General features: G+C 37.1%; 1 protein-coding gene across 3 annotated transcripts; it reads left to right on the forward strand.

The window, feature by feature from the left end:
* Positions 1-71: 71 nt before the first annotated feature.
* LOC139981408 (synaptic vesicle 2-related protein-like) lies at positions 72-24,147 on the forward strand. 3 transcript variants are annotated; one of them, XR_011797836.1, is made up of 17 exons: positions 72-485; positions 2,135-2,391; positions 4,035-4,129; positions 10,129-10,299; positions 11,349-11,473; positions 11,937-12,000; positions 12,380-12,505; positions 13,068-13,199; positions 14,015-14,091; positions 16,680-16,756; positions 18,177-18,275; positions 18,893-19,004; positions 20,273-20,354; positions 21,242-21,331; positions 21,949-22,062; positions 22,506-22,860; positions 22,946-24,147. XR_011797836.1 is itself a non-coding variant. In XM_071993780.1 (16 exons), exons 2-16 carry the CDS (start codon positions 2,139-2,141, stop codon positions 22,524-22,526), a joined length of 1,638 nt encoding a protein of 545 aa, XP_071849881.1. In that variant the 5' UTR covers positions 72-485; positions 2,135-2,138; the 3' UTR covers positions 22,527-24,147. The 3 variants fall into 3 exon arrangements, 2 of the variants coding, with proteins under 2 accessions (XP_071849881.1, XP_071849882.1); XM_071993780.1 differs by having other exon boundaries at positions 22,506-24,147; XM_071993781.1 differs by lacking the exons at positions 72-485; positions 2,135-2,391; positions 4,035-4,129 and adding an exon at positions 8,207-8,648 and having other exon boundaries at positions 22,506-24,147.
* The last annotated feature ends 1,641 nt before the right edge of the window (positions 24,148-25,788 follow it).

Genomic DNA, 25,788 nt, shown 5'->3' on the forward strand with positions numbered 1-25,788 from the left:
TTAAGGAACTGTTAGTTCGCCATAGTGTACGTTGATTCTTCCGCCATTTACAGTCATTTGTTGTTCATTAGATAGACTTTATAGGCGTCCGTACAATAATTCACGCTGTCTATGCCAATAAATTATCGTACACACAAACAATGTGATACACAACACAGAAATGTGTATACTTCAGAGATACACAATTTGTCTGCGAATATAAACAAGCAACGTGGACCATACAAGATCGAGAATATAGCAACTTTAGTTAGAGAGACGCCGGGCTGTACGTCAGTAGTACGTTAGACCTAACCTGCAACTTTTCAAGTGCTAGACTTTGCCATATGGCAGGAGCGAGAATCTGACGTCTGTTTAGGTGCTTAAAGAGAAACTAGTACTAGCTGGAGAACCGACAACGAGAGAGTTTGAGATCAATAAGGATCTTAATTTTTTTCTAATTGCGAACCTAAGCGATATATCTGTGCGTTCCGATTTTCCCTTCTGAGGTAACTATGAAAAGTACGAGTACGACGAAGTCTGTTGGCTTAGTCTAATTTTACTCTAACTTACAGTCAGGCCTAAAAATAAGGCCTATAGCTTTATGTTAGCAGTAGACCTAGGCCTATATGCCAGACCAAAAATTATACTTGGTATATTTCATATGAAGTATTAAGGACTACTGCATATGACACCATATTTGGGTGATACTACATATTGCTACTGTAATTATTAGTATTACAGTAGGCCTTATCTTAGAACTTCTCAGGTTCAACTAATTTCTAAAAATTGTTTAGCTGTTCATCCTTCCTCATCTCTCCCTCTCGTGTGGTATGATTCAGACTGAGTTGGTTCTTCTTATGTAAATAAACAAATTGGATGTATTTCATATACAAATAAATTGATGTAAGTCAGTGCAAAAGACAAAAATACAACAGGTGTTGATATCACATTTCACTATCAGTCAATGTGATGTACTGTATATCAGCCATCCTGCATCAATATGGACAGTCCTAGACTTCTAGCCTATAGGCCTACATCAATAACATTCAGTATCAATTGGTCAATGTATGCATTTCACCAAACATTTGTGCCAATTTCATGAACAAACAGTTAGGAGGACTAGTATGGGATATATAATTGTAAATATAATTATGTGAAAATAATTAATTATAAATGGTAATGAACCAATAAGTGCTAGACCTACAAACAAGCAGAAAGAAGGCAATACTTTGCAATATATGTTACTTTCTTTGCCTTCCTATGCAAACACATATTTTATGGATGTGTTGAAAATATTTTGTTTTTATGGGTTTGTATATATTTTTTTGTTCAGTCATAATGTTATAAAGAAAAATGTTGGATATGTGCCACAAATAAATATTATATAAAGCATAACAAAAATGTGAAAGTACTGAGAAAATAAAACGACACGTACTAAAAAAGTATAAAATAAAACAAAAAACATATTATTTTCTATTTCACTTTCTATACATATATATATGTATTTTATGCATGTATGTGTGAAATAAAAGTTCTTTTTGTTAACTCTTAAGGTGCGCGTTGAAAGAGAAGAAAAGTGCCACTAGCTTCTAAGACTTTGGAAAATGATTTACATTAAATATATATGCTTCTACTAACAGTAAAATGCTTTCACACATTTGTGACCAATTCCTTTCAATATTAAAATTATTTTCATATTTTTCTTCCCATTGACCACCAGAGTTTGAATTTGAAATTTGGCATGATTACAATTCATACCGAGAAAGAATTTAGCAGTTTCTTGTCTTAAATGTGACATTGAAAAATTATTTTTTTAGTTTTGTGACAATTAATCTGTTTTAAAACAACTTTTACTTTCACTGAATATCTAACTTTGATCAAGCTGAGAAGAGCAGAAATGTTATAGCCTCCCATAGATTGTGTGTGTGTGGTTATGGGGGAGAGGGGGAGGGGGAGGGGGGGTGGCCTATATAGCCATATATGCAATTATTAATACTCGGTCTGTGCTTTGATATAGTTGAATTAAATGTGGACTAGTTAACTTGAGATTGTGGTATATAAAAAAAATGAAATCATTGAAGGCAAAAAAAATGCCTGAAATTTACTTTAAATTAATACAGCAAAGTTTAGTAACAGAATTGCTTCTCCATTCCAGCATCATGATGGAAGATAGTGATGTTGAGGAAGAAGAAATCATCTTTCAAAATGGTGTCACGAAAGGCACGAAGGGCGGTGACTTCGATCACCGTGGAGACCAGCTGCAGCAACAGACAGAACCAGCTGTACTGGGAGAACAAGCGGAAGAAGATGAAAGTACCGGCATCCTCCCCGAGACCAACTTCGAGGAGGTCGAGCGGAATGATTTTGAAGCATTGGATGATCAAGGATCATCATCGGAGGAACTTCTTCTTGGTAAGCAATGAATTCTCTATTTTATGAAAGTTAGCAACTTGATATATGTATTTGTATGTATGTATTTTAGATCCTCCGGCAAGCAGGAACTCGCAAAGAAGCCTCATTGGCTTATCAAAGCCGCAAGCTGACCGAAGTCAGTCTCTTACATTCATATTTAACGTCCATGATTATGTATTGTTAATTGTCAACAACTCTGTAACTGGACGACATACATTAATCTGGGAGTGACTAGAACCAGGGAACTTATGATTGAAAGGCACCGGCGTTAACCACTGAGCAGCTAAACACTCCTAAATTTATACTTGGAATTAGGGATCTAACTAGATATTCAATACAAAATAGTTCATTAAAGTAGGTTTAACGTAGGTAGGATGATAAAGTTATAAGTTCATCTATTTGTCTAGGTGTGAGCACCAATATTAATTCATTGTTATTGTAACCCACTGTGCATAGTAACTACATGAGCATTAATGTAACTTCTGTGCTACCTCAGCTTTGCCATAGTCTCATAAAGGTTGGAGTAATTTTGCACAGGATGAATTCTTTCTAAATATTGTAAGAAATATCTTCCTCAGGGGTGGATATACCGATATTTTTATCTCTCTTGAAAGGTGATACAAGGATCATGTCACATTCTGAACATAAACCAGTCAAACCGGTGACTCCCAGACCGTAAATTACGGTAATAAAATTATTGATAGGGTATGCGAACTGGTACAGACTGGATGTAAATACTGCTGTAGCCCTCATGGTTTGTTTCTAGTAGTAATATGCAATTGGTGTTTACTACCTATTATTAAATTACTGAGCACCAGTTGAGAGGAATTATCCTCCCCTTCCCCCCCCCACTCTTTGTTTTTTGGCAACAACTGTTGTTTCACTGTCATCTTATTGTATGGTAATTAATTTGGCATATACATGAAAGTGTCTCAAGTGAGGAGTACCTTAGTGTACTGTTTGGAACTCTGTGGTTAAAAATCCTATCAACTCAAGCACTCAACAGTACAGTAGGATCTCCTTAAAGAGAAAGAAGCATGCCTTCTGCTATAACCTGATAATTTCATGAATTTTGGGCCCAATTAGGGATAGACTTTTGTCACTGTCACACTGTGATTCAGCATGTTCTGTGAAATCAAAGTACATTGCATTACAGAGAAGTAGAGAAGCAAGGCATAGTAAATTTGCAGCAGGTGCTGTTTGAAGATTGACGAGCAGCTAACCCGGGCTGTAAACTTTTCAGCTCTTATTTGAGAAAATAAGGAACACACTTTGTTCTCTTTGTATGTACAGTCGATGTTAGTGTAGTGTACTAAGGTAACTACAAATAACAGTAAACCATTTGCTATAATGTTTTGAATTACAGTAACCCCCTCCTCTTCCCGCCTCCCACCCACCCTACCCCCCACAAAAAAAAGTATAGCTCTACCCATCAATGACAAGTGAGTTCAATATCAACTGTTTGTAAGGTTAATAACAGATAACATAATATAGATTCTACCGTAGTGGTTATGTTGATGCTGAAAAGTTCAAATTTTTAATTTTTTTTAAAAAGCGTCATTTTTTATGAGATTGGTGTGGAGATTTGTACATATGACGTAACTGTGCTAACTATTATTCTTCTTCTTTTTCTAATTCCTCAGGTGGAGAGGATACTTACACAGTTGAGGAGGCCATTGATAAATGTGGCTTTGGCTTGTTTCAGTTGAAAATAAGTTGCATCACAGGGGTCCTATTTGTAAGTATAATTTAAGCCAACCTATGGGCCCCCTCCCCCTCCCCCCTTCTTTGTACCTAGGGATAACACATTACAGCCATCAAAGAGGTCCTGTATGGCCTTTAAATGGATACCAGCAGATACGACAAAATGTTCCATCTTACCTGGAAGAAATCTCTGAATTTGAGGCCAAAAAGCTGCCTGCATACAATACCACACTTGATAACTAGAACAACACACATTGGAATCCATGTCTTGTATCATGCATCGCCAAACCCGCCCACAAATTAGAGGCCTCGATATCTCTGCCATATTATATCATCAAGTCAGAGTAGAACTATTCATAATTTGAAAAAGTACTACTAGGTCAAAGAATGTTTCTGTTCTGTTGCTAATTACATTTATGTTTCGGCACCAAAAGTCTGTTTACTTGGTTTGACTTTTCAAATCAAATATTGAAACCTGCCACAATCTCCCTAGCAGGTTTTTACCTAGATCTAGCCAAGTGCTTTTTTTCCTTTTAGTAAAATGGAAAAGAGAAGGGGGGTGGTGGGGAGGGAGGGAGGGAGGGAGGAGAGGGGCACAAGGGGAATACTGTAGAGAATTTAAAGCCAGGAACCAAGAGTAGTGTTGTGATTTTTTTAATTTTATTTTTATGGAAAAACTAGTGAGATTTAACCTACTGCTTTCATTACTCTTTGATCATATTTTTGCCAGTGCAGTACTTGAATCGTGAAGGTTAAACACAAAAACACAGAAGTTTTTATATTCACAGGTTAGCTGACCTCAGCCATTAAGTAATGCTATCAGATGGTCTAGATTCACACAAAATGTGTAACAATAAGTACATTCAACTTTCCATGTTGAAAGGTTTTCATAAATTATTTTAATATTCATTTTAAGCAATTCATGTGGTTATTAATATCATGGTTTGACAATGCATGGGTTTTCAGCATAATTTTCTTTATTATACAGTGATATGAGTCAAGACCAGGGAATCTACTAGATGTGGTCACTGTTGATCCATGGATAAAAAAAATTACAAAAATTAGCGCAAAAAGGCTACGAAGCCAGTGAAATATAGCCTGGGCTTGACAGAAATACAGCTTAATAGCCAAATGAAAATTACTCACTCCTAAACATGTGACCAACACATTTTAAAATTTTGCACAGTTTGTTGACTGTCCAACAGATGTATACCCATTTAATATTTTCATCTTTCATGTGCAATAATAAAACCCAAATGCTCTGTTTGATAATACTCATGAGAAAAAAAGTGCACCAGAAGGGAGCAAGTATGATCTAGAATATTGATTGCAAACTTCATGACACAATATAAGGTCTATGTGCGACAAAATTTTGTAGCAAACATCTATCCAGCTTCAACATGGTGAGGGAACAAAGGTTACAGCTTAGCAAATGGTCTAGGGAGGTGTAAACTGACTATTTTTTTTTTTTTTTTTTTCTGGATTTGTTAATCACCAGTTACAAACAAGTTAGGCCAGTATACAAGTCCACTGTGAGATAACATGAAAGTCACCTGATGTTGGTATTTCATTAACTTTGACCTACATGTAAGCAGGATTGTATGTGCAGTGATACTAAAGAAACTTTGTCGTGTGTCTTGATGCCCTCCCTATTTCTTTTGCCATCTGTGCTGATTTTGAACTTGATGTCATATGGTATATATATTGCAAACAGTACATCTCATCCAACGACACCTATTTTGATTGGCAAACAGTTTGAGAGTGAGGGGGGCGCGGCTGGGAGGGGATGGGAAGAGATGAAAACAAACATTTGTCCAACGAGGACACTCTTTGTCCATTGTAATTTACCTTATGCCCATGAAGATATTATGTGTCCTTTTAAAACTATAAGAAAAATGAATATGGCAGACTCCTTTTTTGAGGGGCCCTTTACTTTTATGGGGGGGGGGGGGTGGGGAGGCAGGGAGAGCAAAGCTCAAACCTATTTTCTCTAAAAAGAAAAAGTTACTGACATTTTTTTTGGGGGGGGGGGACTCAGACAACTATTATTGAAAATTAAGTCAATTTGTTGGGATTTAATGTGCAGTAGAGTTGCATAGGTTTGTTTATATTACAGAAATTACAGCAACAGCTGGGTTAGTACACATATGTACAGTATAGATCTGTATGTGTGTACAACCATTACTGTACAGGCTAGTGGGATTAGTACAAACTAGTAAATAATACATACAACAATCAAATTTGTAATGACTAGAGAATCCTTGGCAATATTGAACTTAGTTTGTCAGGGCTCCTGTTGTTAGTGTTGTTTGCTTTCCTCATCTCGCATGAGTGCTTATTGTCATCATTTGATTGCTTCCCAAAGGAAATGCCTAATTATCACTTGGTTGATGCCAAAGGCAAACAGTTCTAGCAGTTATATACCACTAGCAAATGCAAGTGTGTAGTTTGAAGTCTGTTGGTATAGACATCATCTAACATCGCAGACGTGAACTACACCTCTCTTAAAGGGTGTGAAGACTCGCACACAAAGAAACAACTCATGCCGGTAATCTGACCTAGTTTCCAGTGAGGTGTAACAGAAGTGTTAGACACCACCATCGATCCCAGAAAATACACACACAGCTTGCTACCGTCGGTAATTAGACACTTGTGTACAGTCAATACATACAGCTACTGTCAATACCCCCAACACAGTGTACATAGCACCGATGGACTACTCAGGTATAGATAAAAAGTAACAAGGTATCACGTTTCATTACTGTCTGCATTTTGTAGCGACAAGAAGAAAACCTCACTTGCAAGCAACGGAAAGTTAATTTTTTCAGAGCGTGACGCACGGTTTGGGGCGAGTGTTCAATGCCTTTAAATGCAACATTTCATAATTTGGCTGTGGTTTATAATATAAAATAGTTGCAGAATATCGCAGATCCAGAAGGATGAGAAGGTGGGTGGTGTCTCCAAAGTGGGAAATAGGGGGCGCTGTCCTAAAACTTTTTCAGTCGCAAAAGGTTAGGTACTGTAGATAGGAAAGTGCATATGTACATGGAGACATGTAAGTAATCAGTAACATGAAGTGTAAATCTGAGTGGGTCTTCCACTGTCCTAAATCTAACAGACGTCATCATGCATATGTATTGATTCAGTAAAGCCGCATATTCAGTACTACAGAGGCCCTTAGCAGTGATAATACAGCAGTTTATGTACTTTTTGCTTACAATCTCTTTGTCAGTGTTATTTACTTCCAAGGGTTCATGCTTCGCAGAAAGTCACCTCTAGGAAGATTATAGTCAATCTGTAGCTCCTTTAGCCAGATAAAACATGCATGCTGTGTATCACATGAGATATAAAACTGATACTAAAACTGCCATTCCTGGTTTGGTTTCCTAAAGTATGAAATTGCTTTTGCTGCTTGTAAAACAGCATATCACTTGCCACTTTGTTAGCTATATTTTTATGTTTCTTTACTCATTTGTCTGTATTAGGTATATATGTGAGTTTGTGCACAGTCAGTGTATTAATTAATTTAATTAGTTTCCTGGAAAATCTAGACATTTATTTTAGTTTTCTTAGCTATGCGTTTGTGATTGCAATTGTTAGAGATGCTAGACCTGATATACCCCAACTCTCCAATTCAGGACAGTACCTGAATTATACTACATGATTTATGGAACCACCATACATATCTAAGTATATAAAATAGTACATTTACTCAATCAGTAAGTTGCTTTCCAGTCAAATGGGCAAAAAGCTTTCTGTGAGAGCAACGTGACCCATGTACACCAATTCTGTCCATGACTTGTTCTGTATGTGTTTAAGAATTTCAACCCAATAGCTTTGGTTATGTTAGCCTTTCTATAGACTGGAATCTGCAGGTTTTGTTGGTCTGCATTCTCTGTGCCATTCAGACAAATTGATGTAACTGAGATAAGACTACAGTAGATAGCGGACACGCGCAGTTGACTCTTTCTATTTGTAAATCTATTTCAGTCCAATATCGCAAAAAAAACATTGTGTCTGACAAATTTGTGAATGTTAATTGCAAATCCTTACAGCTTATTATTATTATTTTTTTTGTCATTTGTTTGTTATTTTTGGAAGACTAGAATAACAACGTCAGTATGTCTTCAGTGACATTATCCTTCCTCGACTGGTGAGTAAAGGTACCACTAGATTGGCACCAACTTGACTCAAAACATCAATGTGGAAGTGATTTGAAAGCTTCGTGTTTATACTGCAAAATAGTGCGAAATAATTTTGATGCACTGGAAATTTCTTTGATACGGCTCAGTGACTAAACTAAACTGGAAGGAGTACACTGTATGTAGCTGGCATACCTGCACAGTGCACACACAAACACATCTGTTGTGCTCGAGACAGCATTAATAACAAACAGCCTTCACTGCAGTTGGATTTCAATGCCAGTACATTGACTCCAGCTGACTGCGTTTGCAACTTAATGTCTCACACATCACTCATGGATTTAATTCATCACAAGATAAAGCTGTGACTTTGTTGTAATTAGCTCTGCAACAGATGGTTTGATAATGCTGGTAACTTTTATTAGTAAATTCCAGAAGTGATTTTAATGCATAGTCTAACAGTTTCACACAGTTGTGAACATGCATGGTTGCACTAGTTGTACGACGAGAAGCCTTATATGGGGGTGTAGGGAAACAACGTTACCTGTAGTGTTCTAAGTTTGTTTTACAAGTTTTGAAGGTTTTGAAATTTGTCCATCATAAAATAATGAAGTTCATATATGTACGCAAATTGCTATTATATCTTTGTGCTTATAATTGCAATGTGCACATTTTGAGTATAGCATTGTGCTGTGCGGTTATGCTATACTCGGTAATGCGGTAATAGATATAATCATTCTGTTACACTCCCAGTGGTGATTGAGTAGAACAATTTCATTAACATCCTAGTTTAACAGTTACTAACTAGTTATTTTAGTGAAAAAGTAGAGGATATTCAAGGGAAATTAAGTCATCTGTTATAAGAATTATTACATTGAAACCACTAGCCTGTTATATGCAAAATTGTAAGATTAATATATTTATTCTTGAGCAAGAATAATTATTTGATATATTATTAACTGTGAGGGGTAACAAATATTTGCTTTGTAATTTTTGTTACAGAAAAGTTTATTAAACCTACTGTAAATAGTAACATTTGTAAAAAAAAATGTAAAAATGACCGTTCTTGTTCATTTTTTCCATTTATTTCCTGTCCGATTGAAACCTACAACATTTATGATTACAAGTTTACCACTGACCAATTTATTTTTTAAGTTTTTTATTTTTTATATTTTTTTAATATTTTTTTTTAAGTCTGTATTATTTACATATCAATTGAAGCTACAATGTATGTAGCATTAACAAACTGCGTAGGATTATGCCATGTTGTGCACAATATGCCACAGATGTTCAAGATAGATAGTTTGGGACTACACTGAACCCAAGCACGACAGTAACATGGAACAAAGAAAGCGACCTCAAAACTTTGGTTGGTCATTGTTAGTTTTTGTTGACCTATCAGTTTATTCAGTATATACTTACTGTCTAATGTCTGATTATTCTTACATACGTAGACTCGGGTGAACAGAAACATAAAGGCTTATCCCTATGGTGTAGGCATGCTATTGGGAAGATGAAAGCAAGTAAAAACAATACTCACATTGATCAGCTACAGTAGAGAGAAGGCATAAACATTGAGACATTGAAAAATTAAGCTAAAACTCATCTCAAAGGGAAATTTGTTGGCTCTTAAATCTTTATCATATGTAGCATTAACACCGGCTGTCCCTTGGACAGGTGAGAGTAACATTCATGTGGTGGAAGTAACATTCATGTGGTGAAAGAAACATACCAAGGATGTTTTCACCGTAGTTTCATCAATTACATTCTTAGTTTAATGAATAGACAAAAAAAACCTTTGTCTTTTTTTTGGTGTTTTATGGCAACATTTTTCAGACATAACCTAGGTGTCCTTTAACGTACTATGACAATTCTTCAATCGTCGTTTCAGATGGCCGACGCTTTCGAAATCATCATCTTGAGTATCCTAGCAGATCAGTTACACTGCGATTGGTCACTCTCTCTTCCTAAGAAGGCCCTCATTACCACCGTGGTCTTCGTCGGTTATTTAATCGGTGCTTCCACATTTGGTTCCTGGAGTGATAAATACGGCCGTAAAAATGTGAGTACAAACTTTCCTTCCATAATTTTGATGGGAGTGATTTATTGCACATAGGAACCAAAAGCTTGGCAAAAGAACGTGTAAACATCGTTTCTCCACATTGTTAGAAATTTGTCTTTACAAAGTAAAGTTGTATTTATGGCTATCTTTTGATGTCATCTGTTTGCACCAGCCTTCAACTTATTCAATCCGGACATAAATTGGCAACATATATTTTTGGTTTATCGCGGTATTTGTTAACTTGTATTTTAGTCATGCACTAGTTTCATAGTATATTGGCAAAAGACCAGCCTGTTTTTCCATTTTAAGATAATGCAAATAAAATGTCATGATAAATAATGATCAAAGTTGCAAGAGATGTTGGATTTGCAGTTTTGTCCTTGATTTCACCCTGGTATGGTTGCTTCGCAGTCAAATTGTACCCTCAAAAGTGAATTTCACAAGAGCATATTTTACATACACAAAGAAATATACGGTAACCATGATATCCCCCAAATGGAATAGGTTTTGTCCTTCTCAGCTGTTTCTACAATGTAGTATATATATATTCATATTGTCCGTTAGTTAGCCTTGTAGCAGAGGACAAACAAAAGCATGGTTATTGCTTTACAGGTGATGTAAAATCTAGAAGAGATTTTGTCCAAGTTTGTCCTTGATTTTTCCCTGGTATACTTTGTACACAGTCAAAACTTTAAGTGTATACAGATAGTGCATTCAATATCAGTGTATGTTTTTTTTTTTTTTTTTTTTTTACGCAGGGGCGCAAAAACTTTGAAATATCTCACAGATGGTATAAGTTTTGCCTACAATGTATCAACTCATGTTGTTTGTCAGGTAGCCTCATAACCTAGTAGATTTGAAAAATTTGAAGATTGTTATTTCTTAGATGAAGTGAAAAGATTGGAAAGATCTGGTAATGAAAATGACTTGTGGCTTCACTGTTTCATATTTTTACAATTTGTTTACTCATCTTTTCATCCTTCCTCATCAAATCTAGTTTCTAACTTCTCGTCATTGTTGTCCTTCTTGTTTTACTTTATCTGTGGTAGATTGTCTGGATTTCATCTTTCTGGATTTTCGTATTTGGAATCCTGAGCAGTTTTGCACCGACTCTTCTTTGGATGTACATTGCACGGTTCTGTGTTGGGGTGGGTCTTGGTGGCGCTGCACAAGTGTAAGTTATTTTAAGATATTTTTTGCGGTCTTATGAGTGATTTTTTTTACATTCTTTTTTACAAAAGTGTTCTCTTGAGAATGTTCATGTTTCACACAAATTAATGTCAAAGATGGCTGAATTTGTGGTCATACAAAAATATCAGAATATTCCACAGCAACCATGTTTGTCTTCAATGATACATAATGTGCATTGTATCAAAATTGGTGTCTCCAGAAACCAAAACTTGAAAAGAGCTCATATATGCATGGTATGATAGCCTTGTGTATTGTATAGTTTGTACACAATTTGATGTAGGTCAGAGTTCAATTAAGGTCACCAGGTGTCAAAACTTGAACACTATGTAAATAAGATATTTCCAGATAGAAAGCTGCAGTAGCTGGTATAAATGGCTGTGGCTTCCTCTCTATAATGAGTACAAGAACTCTATTGTTTTGATGGCTTTCTGGTTTTCTATCTCCAGGTGGCCATTATACGCTGAATTCTTGCCATCTCGGAGCAGAGGAAGAACGCTTGGATTAATGCAGGTGTGTATACTAAACAGGGAAATAGAGTGTATTTTAACAAGTGAATGAATTTACTTATAGTTGAAAGAGAAGTGAAGGATGCAGTGAGAATTTGCTACCTCCTAGATGCAGTTTGCATTTGCGATTTCTTCTCCATAATTTGGCCCTAATTTGCATATAAATGGAGATTAAAAAGTTAACAATAGTTCTTTAAAATTTGAGTCAATAATGAAATGCAAAGTAACCTGTGGGGGTCATTAAAATCAATACCCTCTCCACAACAGCTTTTCCCTCCCCTCCCCTCCCCCCGCCCGCCCCCATATACACAAACTCTATCAATTTTGATGCTAACTGCAATCCTGGAAATTATAACCTTTTTTCCTTTCTTTCTTTCTGCTAGATATTCTGGGTGATTGGAGTGCTAACAGTGGTTGCCATGGCAGCTGTTGTTGTTCCATTATATGGATGGAGAGTCCTTCTATTCCTGGCTGCCTTACCTCAGCTTGTCTTCCTTATCCTAATGAATGTGAGAGAAATTATTGGTTATTAGAGAAATGAAATAAGGAGATGCCAGGGGAGTGGGAACAGTGGGAACTGTGGGAACAGTGGGAACAGTGGGACTGAGACAATAGATGACTTGTATTTCCCACATTTATATTAAATAAGACTGAATGAGAACTATGGATGAAGGAAAGTGTTTTTGTTTTATAATCACACTTCAAATTATCAAAGGTTGCAGTTCAGAATATTTTCATCACTCTGATTAATAATTATTGATTAATGTTACGATCTACTTTGCAAAAGTTTTTTTTACATATACTATTAGTTCATATTCTCTTTAATATGCAACTTGTACACAAAAATATTCATATATAAGAATATTACATATGAAGGACACATTAGAGAAACATGTTTAACAATGCTAGTGACCTTTAAGAATTAGATTAATAAAGACAAAAAGATGAATAGGAAATGGCCGCCAATTAGGGCAGGATATCTCAGTTTGTAGAATGCAGGGCTGGGTATTTGTGAGGTGACCTTCTTTGCTGTATCGTGATTCTTTGCTGTTCATTTTGTCATCTGCGTAGTTTGTACCAGAGAGTCCAATGTTTGACGTTGTTTCCGGCCAAAGACGAAATGCAGAGAGAACACTACGTATCGTTGCCAAGGTCAATAAGAAATCCCTACCACATGGTAGGTTAACAGTCAAATTTTCCACGGTAAGTTTTTCTTGTCATTTTGGTATTAAACATTTTTTCCTTTTTTTTTGTTTTCAGGTTAATAATATTTTGGTAGACTTGGGGTATTCTAAGATAATTGCTATGTGTGTGGCTGTGGACCTCTTTTTCACTAGCTGGAGATGAAAGACACATAGCCATCTGGAATGTCTTAAGCATTTATTTGTATCTAAAAGAAACGGCATTTCAAATACAGATTAAATTTTTGTATAACATGAGTTACCATATGTGTGCATATAAGTACAATGATTGCATAAGTTGGTTAATATATACGTGCATGTGAGTACATGTTGATCATATCTCATCTCAGTTCAGCTTTGTATCGATGCTCATTTTCACTTTTCATCTCTTTTGGGACCACCAAGCAAAACCTGGTCTCTGCTTTGATTTGAAATCTCCAAGGTCAGCCTGGATTAAGGTAGCATTTACACTAAAGGTTTGCCCAGAATAATCATTAAAAAGGACCATTGTAGATTGGTAGCACATCAATATGTTACCCAACCGTTTGCCGTGACTTGAATCCCATTGTGTTATCCATACTGGGCATATTCAGCAAGCTCTATCAAGCTACTTTCCACTTTTGGGTTATGGATACGTTGATAGATCACTTGTAGCTCTGTACAATTATAGTCCTTCCTCCAGCTCACCTGTCTCATCTCTACATATGCACTCTGGTCTACCTAATATTCAAAATATTGGAAATGACAATTTTCAAAGAAAATACCACAAACCATCATTGTCTTAGGGAGAAGCTGTTTGGTGTTTTCTAATGTTTCTTTGTTTTACATCTTTTTCAGGAATCAAGAGGAACAATTAGTGATTTATTTAAGACATGGAGAACATCTATAGCTTCATTTTTATTGTTTTTTATTTGGTAAGTGAACATCATCAACTATTCACTCATGGTTCCAATTTTTCATTTCCATTCTCCACCTCTCTTCTTATTGAGGTTATTATTGGTTTCCTTTCATATTCTTACACATTTTGCTTCTCTCGTTCTATCATGTTCTACAGACGTCATTGTCTTGTTAGGTAGTTGGTAACATTCTCCTACATTCATGCATAACCTAAGACCATGTTCTTACCATTTTGTACATGAGGATATTTACCCTAGCTGTTGCATATGAAGCCGTGCGGTCTAACTTTCAAACCAGTTCCTTTATGGTCAGGATCATACTTTGGAATCTGTATTAATATTAAACCATTTTTTACAAAACATTCCTTTACACTGAGGCAGAACTATTTAGATTTTAGTTTTTGAACAGTTAGATATTGTTAGTCTGTGGTTTATCATGATGGATTGTCCTGTCTTGATAAATAAGCAGTGGATATGACTGAAGTAGTTTATCTTAGTTTCCATGTAAACTGACAATATTTTATTATTGGCTGTTTCTTCTGCAGTGTGTAATACTGTATTGACCACACATTAAATGTAATGTAGAGTTTGACAAACCCCACGATCGTCCATAAACATTGAACCCAGACCCCCTACCCCTCAGAAGCGATGCTCATAATACATAAAAGCTTCCTCGGACTATGGCCGTGATGTTAAAAGCTTAATTGATCGTCTACAAGTTCTGAAAATGGTACATGTCTGCAAAAGTCACCAGAGTGTTTTTTTTTTCAACCCATTTTTAGATTGTGCCTTATACTTTTAAAGGCCATCCATGTAAAAGAAGTTTCTCCAGCAAAGATACTTTATCTCATGTTCCCATGGCTAACAGGCTGGTACCCAAAAGAAATATAACATTACAAATTATCCCTCTTAAGAATTAAATTGAACAATTTTGGTATAAAGATTGCACTGGTTGTACTAGTTTCTCCTTTTATAGACCATTGAGCTATTTATATAAATGCACGGCTTAAAACACTAGAAGTTTTGCATGAAGGGTGTTTCTCAAGCCATGATGTTGAAATATGTTTTAAATATGAAATTGAAAATGTGCATTCTGTAAATGAGACAGGTTTTCTTTTCTTTTCTGTTTTTTTGGGGGGGGGAGGGGGGGGGCTTGGGAGTTGATGTGAAAATCTGAGGTAGAACATTGGTGGCACATGAGAAGTGAAACAGACTGTTTTTCTCTAAACTTGTCTCTATGACATCACACCTGTTTTACTACAGTATCACTTTTAATTTGAAGTGCGTCAAACTTATATGTTTGTAATCTTGATGGGAGGAACTGATCGCAAAATCGCATCCGTACTTTGTTGATTGCTTTCTTCTTTTATATAAATTAATATTCAATAATAAATTGGTTTCCTGTGAATTGTATTTGTAAGTAAACCATGTACATGTATCATGGGTGATAGTTTGTCATTTAATGCTTTGCTTTTTGCTTATGTCAGTTATCCGAAATTAATCTCTGTGTTACATTGGCTCCATCCATTGCTTCCCATTGTAATTCAATTGCATGAGCTTTACAGGATCATTAAATTGTATTTCTAATTCAGCTACTCATTACTGCCGTCATTGGTAGAAGTTGACATTGGAATAGGGAGGTAGGGAGACAAGATGGCATGGTTAGAAAAATACAAAGGAAATTGGGATGGAGGGAGACAAGATGGCACAGGAGAAAAAAACAAAGGAAATTGGGGAGGTAGGGAGACAAGATGGCATGGGGAGAAAAACAAAGGAATTTGGGGAGGTAGGGAGACAAGATGGCATGGGGAGAAAAACAAAGGAAATTGGGAGGTAGGGAGAAAAGATGACACAGGGAGAAAAAAAATTGGGAGGTAGGGAGACAAGATGGCATTGGGAGAAAACAACGGAAATTGGGAGGTAGGGAGACAAATGGTACCGGGAGCAAAAAACAAAAGAAATTAGGAGGTAGGGAGACAAGATGGCATGGGGAGAAAAAAACAAAGGAAATTGGGGGTTAGGGAGACAAGATGGCAAATGGAGAAAAAAACAAAGGAAATTGGGAGATAGGGAGACAAGATGGCATGGGGAGAAAAATACAAAGGAAATAGGGAGGTAGGGAGACAAGATGGCATGGGAGAATAGTACAAAAGAAATAGGGAGGTTCGAAGACAATATGGCACAGGGAGATAAAAACAAAGGAAATTGGGAGGTAGGGAGACAAGATGGCACGGGAGAAGAATGATAAATGTGGAAGAATATATTAGTGTTGGAAACAATGTTCTGGCATAGCAAACATAGGGAAAGAATAATTCTGGGGAAGAAAAGGAATAGTACATGAAGGAAAAAAGTGAGTGTGGTGGGGGAGATTGGAGAAAATCAAAACAAGGAGTAGATCAATTATCTGAAGAAGATACTTGAAAAATAAAAACTAAATGAGATAACTTTGAAAGACTGTCTGAGAGGTACAAAGTCAATAACCATTACCCCTTTATTTGGATGTAATCTCACCTATTGTTGGCGTGTTTTTGTTGTCTTAATCAATCATTGACCATGGCTTGTGGTGGGATTAAAGTCATTGTTTTTCTCTCTCCTTTGTTTGAAAGGTTTGTCACAGCATTCACATATTACGGCATTGTTCTTCTCTCGACTGAGCTTTTCTCAACCGGAAATATATGTGAAGGTTGAGTATATCATTTGTTGTACATTGTTAGTCATGATTCATCAATTCCTTGCTTTCATCTGTTTGTGATTGTTTGAATTGGAGAGAGAGAGACAGGAAATGGGGGAGGGGGGTGGAGGGCAAGGGCAAGGGGGGGTTGGTTGACAGTTGGTGGCAGGAATGAAAAGTCAGCTGGAGAGATTCACCTTTCAGGGGCGTCAGAAGCTATTTGGGATTGGTACGGCAGATCAGAGTGTGGCCATCTATCATAATTATCGGGGGTACGTTTGGTAGGTCAAACTACGCTACACGCCACCATGGTTGGCGTGTAGCGTAATGGAGAAAATTTTGAAAAAATGCCTCCCAGATTGCAGGAAATGTCACTTCCAGAGCTCGAAAACAAGACCCCTGCCACCCAACTAATCTTCTGAAACACATTTTGAAGTATGTTTCATTTTAGTTCTTCATTTTTTGCCATTTTTTTTCTTAGTCCTACTTTTTTTTTCTTTTATTTTTAGCACCGTGAATATTGGTCCGGCGTTAGCCGGACCTGCCGTACCGGCTCCAACGCCCCTGCCTTTAATTAAACATTTATTAATGCTTGACGAATGATAGATGCATGTTCCCGTCTTTATCTCCCATGTTCTAAGCGGCATCCATTAGGAGAGACTGACTCAATTTAAATCAAATTGTTGGGTTTGCAGTGAAACTTCTCTTGGTCCAATAATAAAGCACAATAAGACTCAACTGGACCGTTGTGACCTTGTGTTCGATAGTCGTAAGGACCCATGCTCTTACAAGTGAGCCCCCAGGCACTGAACGACCGACGGGCGCATGTAAGGACTGTTTCCTGTGAATGACCGATGCTCGTGTAGGTCGCATGCCGAAATGATTCACCTGTGATTGGTGAAGTCTGTTAAAACTGGGCAGAGTTTGTCACGTTGCACTGAACACTGTCCAAAAACTGTTCGCTAACTTTTCAGTTTCTCTGCCGACTGAAGTCGACGCGACTTAAAACTGGCAAAACCTTGATCAGTCGTAGTCTTAAGCAAACTGCCAGACTATACGATATCTTCCACGTAACAAAGGTGGAGTTGAGTCTGGTCTGGTCTGTGCTGTAGGGCTGTGTGTGGCCGGCTTTATTTTGCATGCAGGTTACGATAGGGCAGAGGTTCTTGATAGGCTGCATAAGCTGCATTAGGCTGCATCATTAGGCTGCATCATGCTGCATTAGCCTAAGCATGCTCTAAGCACCGTTTGCATGTTAGTATGGTTTCCAAAGAAAAATTAGAAAATGGAATAAAATGTGCTACAAACATTGGCAGACAGTCTAACTACAACGTGTGAGCATGTCTTCGTCAAAATCGATTTATGGATAGTACAGCCTTTAATGGACCGATTATATGTGTCAAACTTGTTTGTTTATCTATTCCATTACCAGCTCAAGTTGAGGAACACAACGACTGTGCTGACTCTTGTCAAAAGCTCGACACAGCCGGTTACTTGCAACTCATAGCAACATCATCTTCAGAATTAGTCAGTAAGTAACCATGAAAGATACGTTCATATAAAGCAACTATTAATTTTCGTCAAAGTGAAACATACAAACTATATGAAACCATATGATGGTATTTATTACCTATCTACAAAAAGTGTCATATCTTTGCAACAGATGCAGAGATGATGCTTCTATCAATGCAAATAAACAGGGTGGGAAAAGAACTAAATAAAAAATTGTATCGATAAAAGTTTGTGACGTTATGTCTCTAATAAACTTACAAGTACATTTTCATATCGAATATTCAATGGAACAATCAAGTCATGGTTGTTGTAAACTTTAACAATTCAGCTTAATATAAAGGATCAAATTGGATTAAGACATGAATCTTTCTCGCATCCCCTACGATGTCTTGAAGTTTGGTAGGGGGGGGGGGGGGGAGGTTGATGAGGGAACAGTGAAATACAAAGACATAAAAAGGTGACAAAATATTCACTCCTGTATTGCATGTATTGTGTAGGCCTGTTTCCGTAAAGGAAAGAGAAAAAACAAAATGAAGGAAAAATATGTTAACGTCATTTTAGTTTCCATAGCGTGCGTAACAAACTTTCCCTTGCTTGCTTCTCCCTCATTCCTGTTTCTCTCTGATTTGGTTTCAGGTATATTTGTGGTCCTTACAACAATCGATATCATCGGAAGAAAGAGAAGTTTGATGATATTCTTCTCGTTGGCCTCAGTCTTCATTTTTCTTCTTAATCTCTGTGTGGATTTGTAAGTACCCCCTCACTGTCGTAATCCCATCCTGTAACAACCCCTTAATGCCACACGCTGTTGCTGTCACAGTGCCTTATTATCGCAATCCCTTACTGTCACAATTCCTTAGGGTCACAATCCCGGATACTGACGCAGTCCTTTAATGCCACACTCTGTTGCTGTCACAATCCTGTACTGTAGCGATTCCTTACTGTCACAATCCCTTACTATCATAATCCCTTACTGTCACAATTCCTTACGGTCACAATTTCCAATACTGTCACAATCCCTTAATGTCACACTCGGTTGCTGTCACAGTGCTTTATGATCATAATCCCTTACTGTCACAATCCCTAGTACTGTCGCATTCCCTAATACTGTCTCATTCCCTTAATGTCACACTCTGCTGCTGTCACAATCCTGTACTGTAGCAATTCCTCACTGTCACAATTGCTCCCTATCATAATCCCTTACAGCCACGGTCACGTTATTAATACCGTCACGGTCCCCTGCTGTCGTAGGCTCTCAACAAAAACCAATATGTTGCTTGAAATAGAAACTGTTACTGACTGTGGGTGTGTGGCTGGATGTCACTTTGACATGTGAGAGTGGGGTGGTATCTCTAGAAACGGTGTGGGAGGTGGGATTACATGAGAGTGGGTGGTATTGCTAGAAAGGGTGTGGAAGGTTGAATAGGTGGGATTACATGAGAGTGGGTGGTATCGCTAGAAACGGTGTGGAAGCTTGAAGAGGTGGGATTACATGACAGTGGGTGGTATTGCTAGAAAGGGTGTGGAAGGTTGAATAGGTGGGATTACATGAGAGTGGGTGGTATCGCTAGAAACGGTGTGGAAGCTTGAAGAGGTGGGACTACATGAGAGTGGGTGGTATTGCTAGAAAGTGTGTGGAAGGTTGAATAGGTGGGATTACATGAGAGTGGGTGGTATCGCTAGAAACGGTGTGGAAGCTTGAAGAGGTGGGACTACATGAGAGTGGGTGGTATCACTAGAAAGGGTGTGGAAGCTTGAAGTGGTGGGACTACATGAGAGTGGGTGGTATCGCTAGAAACGGTGTGAAAGCTTGAAGAGGTGGGACTACATGAGAGTGGGTGGTATCACTAGAAAGTGTGTGGAAGCTTGAAGTGGTGGGATTACATGAGAGTGGGTGGTATTGCTAGAAAGGTTGTTGAAGCTGGAAGAGGTGGGATTACAACAGTCTAAAATAGTGTAGTGATAGGAATTATATGTTTGATTAATTTTTGTCTTATCTATGATTCTCTTTGACAGACGTTACATAACCATCTTTGTTTTTGTGATACGAGGATTTTCGTCGTCACTCTTCACAGTGATATACATCTATACCACAGAGGTAAAGCTTTATGCTTGATAGTATCTGATTAACTGAGATTGACTTTGGTGATGCATATGCGCGGTAGTTAACAGAACAGTATTGGTCATATCTGCATATGAGGCTATAACCACAATATGTTACCAATCGTTATTCTCATTGAACTCAGCCCCATATATTACAATTGGCTTATATTGTTATTTTTAAATTTGTTAAGGATAGATAATGGCAAAGGCAATATTTTTGAGGCAAGTTAGAAATTGCCGTTGGATTTTCATTGCAGTAGCAGGTTGCCATGGCAACCTTTCAGTTATCAAAGGTTCCCTGCTGTAGTTTGATATTAGAGCGATTGAGGATCATTATGAGGGTACCTGCAGCAACATGATTCAAGCAGCGCAGCAGGTGTTGCCGTTATGGCTCGTAACAAGTGTGTTTCATGAACCGTAGGCAAGTTGTAGGGTGGGCAAGTGACAGCTAATTGGGTTGAACAGTGTAGTCGGTTCATTCAATCCCTGATCTATATTGGCATATGTATTCGTTATCAGAGATTAGGCCCTGTGCTATGAGTAGGCCTTCTCTGTATCAGTAAAACTACAGATTCCACTTTGAGACCTTTGAAGCTAAATTTTTAGTTTCCAGTTTTCCTGTCTGGGATATATATTGTTAATCACACAAACTAGAATCTCTAAATGTTGACTGCTTTAAAGTGATTGCTGGAAAAAACAATCTGTTTTTCCAAAAACGAAATGTTGTGCTTCTAAAGAGCGACCAATTCTGTCACTGCTTTTCACCTGGTTTTAATTCCACTTGTGAATTTCAACAAATTGTTCTGCAATTTCTCATTGAGAATCAACTTTGGTGATTGCTTCTGGCCTTTAACTTCTGATTTGTTTTGGTTTTTTGGTCAGGTCTATCCGACCCACATCCGTTCCATCGGTCTGGGTATGTGCAGCTCGATGGCGAGGTTTGGTCCAATTACCACACCTTTCTTTGCTCAGGTGGGTAGACTTGATACCTCAATCTTTCTGGAGATCATTTCTCTCGAGTTTAATTTCTTGATATACAGCTTTCCAGTCCAGAGACAGGGCAGTAGACTATGCAGACACACACGTTGACGTGTGTGTTTGTGTGTGTACATGTGGCACGAGCTTGTAAGCACGATGTCGCAAAAGGTATACACTGATTGATCTTCAAAAAATTGGGGAAAAATTGCCTTTTTACAATTAGCATGATAATTCTCTCCATGTTTTGGTTTTGGTTTGGATTTTTTGGGATTTTTTTGGGGGATATATTTTGGATATTTCTTATATTTTTATAATTATATATTATGGATATATTTTTGGATATATTTTTGGATATATATTTGGATATTTATTTGGTTTTGGTTTGGATATTTTGGTTCAACTTTATGGTGTTTGCAATGTGACATTGTGGAGGTGTGAAGCAACATGTGTAGTGATATTCATTTAAGGAGTAAACAGTAGACGGTTAGAGAAAATGTCATCTAAAAAAGTGAACAAATCTCTCTGTAAATAACTGGTTTGCATATTCATACAAAGAAGGTCAACTTGTAGACAAAGAATTGATGAATATGCATGTTCTTTGCATCTCACAGGTACTTTTGGCGTATTCTCCTCGGATGACGGTCTCTTGCTACGGAATATTTACACTCTTAGCTGCGATAGGAGTCCTGTTTCTACCCTATGAAACTAAAGGAGTGAAGCTAAAGGTGAGGTTCTTGCTACATTTTATTTTAAAGAGATTGGGATCTTAAGAATTGAGTTGCTTAAGTCTGTGAGACGACGGGTAGAAAGGCTGCACCATCCTTAAAAATTGTCTGTTTCTTTGCTGTTTCTTGAGAAAGTTCAAGCGTTTTTTATGAGGGTTGAGACCCCTTAGCTCATTCTGGGCAGGAATTCCCTCAAATAGCTCCTCTCCCACCCCACCCCCTTGACAAATGCTTGTGTGTATTTGCTGTCACAGCTTTTTAGCTAGTACACCTTAAAATATTTTTTCTTCCCTCATTATTTAGAGCAACAAAGTTTAATAGACAGCTCTTTGGAATGGTCTATTCATAAAGTCTTGTCAGAGAGTTCCAGAGAGAAATGATTGACTTATTTCTGTCTCAAACAGAAAAATAATTTTCTGATATTTTCTCTAAATTTTTTTCAGTCCGCAGCCACCATAGGTTGAATCAGCTCAGTACTACACACCGTTGAGAATCTGCCGACCAGTCAACATTGTCCATCAGGGATCAAGGTGTGCAAGGATCCTGCACAGTGTGACAGATCATGTTATTCAAGGATCATTGTACACGTTGTGACAGATAATGGTGTGCCAGGATCATGCACCATGTGACAGATCATGGTGTACACAGATCGTACATGGTTTGATGGATCATGGTGTGCAAGGATCATGCACCATGTGACAGATCATGGTGTACACAGATCGTACATGGTGTGGTGGATCATGGTGTGCAAGGATCATGCACCATGTGACAGATCATGGTGTACACAGATCGTACATGGTGTGATGGATCATGGTGTGCAAGGATCATGCACCATGTGACAGATCATGGTGTACACAGATCATACATGGTGTGATGGATCAAGGTGTGCAAGGATCCTGCACAGTGTGACAGATCATGTTATTCAAGGATCATTGTACACGTTGTGACAGAACATGGTGTGCAAGGATCATGCACCATGTGACAGGTCATGGTATACACAGATCGTACATGGTGTGATGGATCATGGTGTGCAAGGATCATGCACCATGTAACAGATGGTGTAAACAGATCGTACATGGTATGATGGATCATACTGTGATGGTTCATTCTGTGATAGATTGTGCACTGTGTGACTGATCATGGTGTGCAGGGATCATGCACCATGTGACAGATCATGATGTATAAGGATCTTGCATGCTGTGATGGATCATGGTGTAAAAAAGTGATGCAGCTAATTGTTAATTTATTCAAGAATCAATTCATTCCGTTTTATTTCCAGAAAATTATTCCATATTTATTGAACCGCTTTCATTTCCATAAGCTCCCTGAAGGTGACAAAGGAAGAAGTTATGTTTTGTTTTCCATATAAAGTCGTATTCATTATACATTATTTGATAACAAACTCATTGTAACCTTTCTTACCAGATTCATTTAATATTCTCCTCAAGATCCTAAGGTTTCTGGGAATCTTTACGTAAATCAAAGCAGTGATTTGTTCCTTTTCAACACCTGATTTATGAAAATGTGTAACTTGCAGCCGATTAGTGATAAGCATCTGCAATTTATGCAAACTGGCCTGCTCTGTGTTCATTTAAAAAAAAAGCACATTAAAAACTTAAAATACAAATATTCATTAATTTGTTACTTTTTCATCCCAAAATTTTCAACTTTCAATGTATAACATGTGTAAGGTGACAGTTCCTAGAGAGACTCTTTGAATGGTCCAATTATTATTTGTATATGTGGCTGACAATATCATAGAAAAATGAGTAATTTTCTTTATTGGTAACATTTGTTATTTTTTCTTGTCAAGTTAAAACAGTACTGTGGAAGTTGATAGAAGAAAAATATATACAATCTAATTTATCCAAAATGAAGCCAAATTTGGTATTCTGTAAGAGAAAAAAAAAGACTCAACACTTTGATTTTTATTTAAATTGTGCAATTTGGAGAGAACGGATAAATAAAGGAAAACTTTTTAAGAGAAGTTGCAAGCATCGTAGTCTCTTTTTAAGCAGTGTCATTACTCCTATATAAATAGCTCAAATGTTTGATAACAAACTGATTGTAAATCTTCTTACCAGATTTTATTTAATTTTCTCCTCGGGATCCTAAGTTTTCTGGGAATTGTAACAAAGTCAAAGCAGTGATTTGTCCCTTTTTCACATCTGATTTATGAAAATGTGTAACTTGCTGCCGATTATTGACAAGCACCTGCAATTTATGCAAACTGACCTCCTCTGTGTTCATTTAAAACTTAAAATACAAATATTTCATTAATTTGTTACTTTTTTATCCCAAAATTTTCAACTTTCAATGTATAACATGTGTCAGACCCTGTAAGGTGACAGTTAATAGGTAGACTCTTTGAATGGTCCAATTATTATTTTGTATATGTCGCTGACAATATCATAGACAAATGAGTCATTATTTTTATCGGTAAAATTTGTTATGTTTTCTTGTCAAGTTAAAACAGTACTGTGGAAGTTGATATAATAAAAGAATATATATTAAATCTATCTCATCATTTGGTATTTTATGAGAGAAAAAAAAGACTCAATATTTTTATTTTTTTTAATATTGTGCAATGTGGACAGAATGTATAAATAAAGGAAAACTTTTTAGGAGAAGTTGCAAGCATTTTAGTCTCTTTTCAAGCAGTACTTAAGACTTAAATTAAGTTGAAATCTTGTCATGCTTGTTTGGGATAGTGTAGCAATGTGACCTATGTTAGTATTGACTGGAGTAATGACTTGAGTAATGACTTAAGTAATGACTTGTGCAGCAGTTATCTATGCATTCTGAGGTATCATCCAATCCAAATCTCACCTTTTGATTGAATCTTTTGAATAGTTACATTTTCTGGATCCAAGTTAAAACCGAAATTTGACGACTATTCAACAGACAGTTGTATTTACAGGAAGTACCATACGGAGTTGCTAATCGTTTGATTGTTTAGAACAATAGGGGCTTTCATAGCTGGTTGTTTAGAACAATAGGGCTTTTTATAGCTGGTTGTTTAGAACAATAGAGTTTTCGTAGCTGGTTGCCATGGTGAAAGTCATACCTGTACAGACATGCACAGATATTGTAGAGGTTGAATTAGCTATTGTACGTGGTCTTAGAGAACTATAAGGTTTGGGGGGGGGGGCATGTGATTGTTGTGACAGGGGCAGGGAGAGCTCAAAAACTGCCCTCAATATTTTCTCTTGCCCTTCTACTCACTACCACCATGCCTCAGCCTCCTGCCCCAGAGGGCTTTCACAAATTAACTAGATATTAGCTGATGATTTCATTTTTATTGTATTTTAGCATGTGAGGAACCAATGTGGGCCCTCGCCATCTCCCCACCATGGCACCCCTCCACCTTAGAGGACCGCTTATTTAATGTTGATGTTACAAAGACTCATTTCTAAGACTAATTCAGCTGTTATTTTCATATTACCCCTAGTATTTTGGCTGGCAAAAGCGGTAGGATTTGTTTCCAGAAAAATATTGCAATATTTGTATATCTCATGGCTGAATATAAACATCAAAGATAATAATATATATTGAACATTTGTTAAGACAAGATAGAAAAATATCAGCATTATCAAGTTTTTTTTTTTTTTTTACTGATTATTGCTGCTTTATGGAAGAATATAGAAACAAATAGAAATGTCAAGATATGTCAAAAATACAACAAAAAATCCCTCACCTATTAGTGTTTGTTTTTATTTTGTTTTT

Source organism: Apostichopus japonicus, chromosome 15, assembly GCF_037975245.1.
Source record: "Apostichopus japonicus isolate 1M-3 chromosome 15, ASM3797524v1, whole genome shotgun sequence".
In the NCBI taxonomy this organism is placed as follows: domain Eukaryota; kingdom Metazoa; phylum Echinodermata; class Holothuroidea; order Aspidochirotida; family Stichopodidae; genus Apostichopus; species Apostichopus japonicus.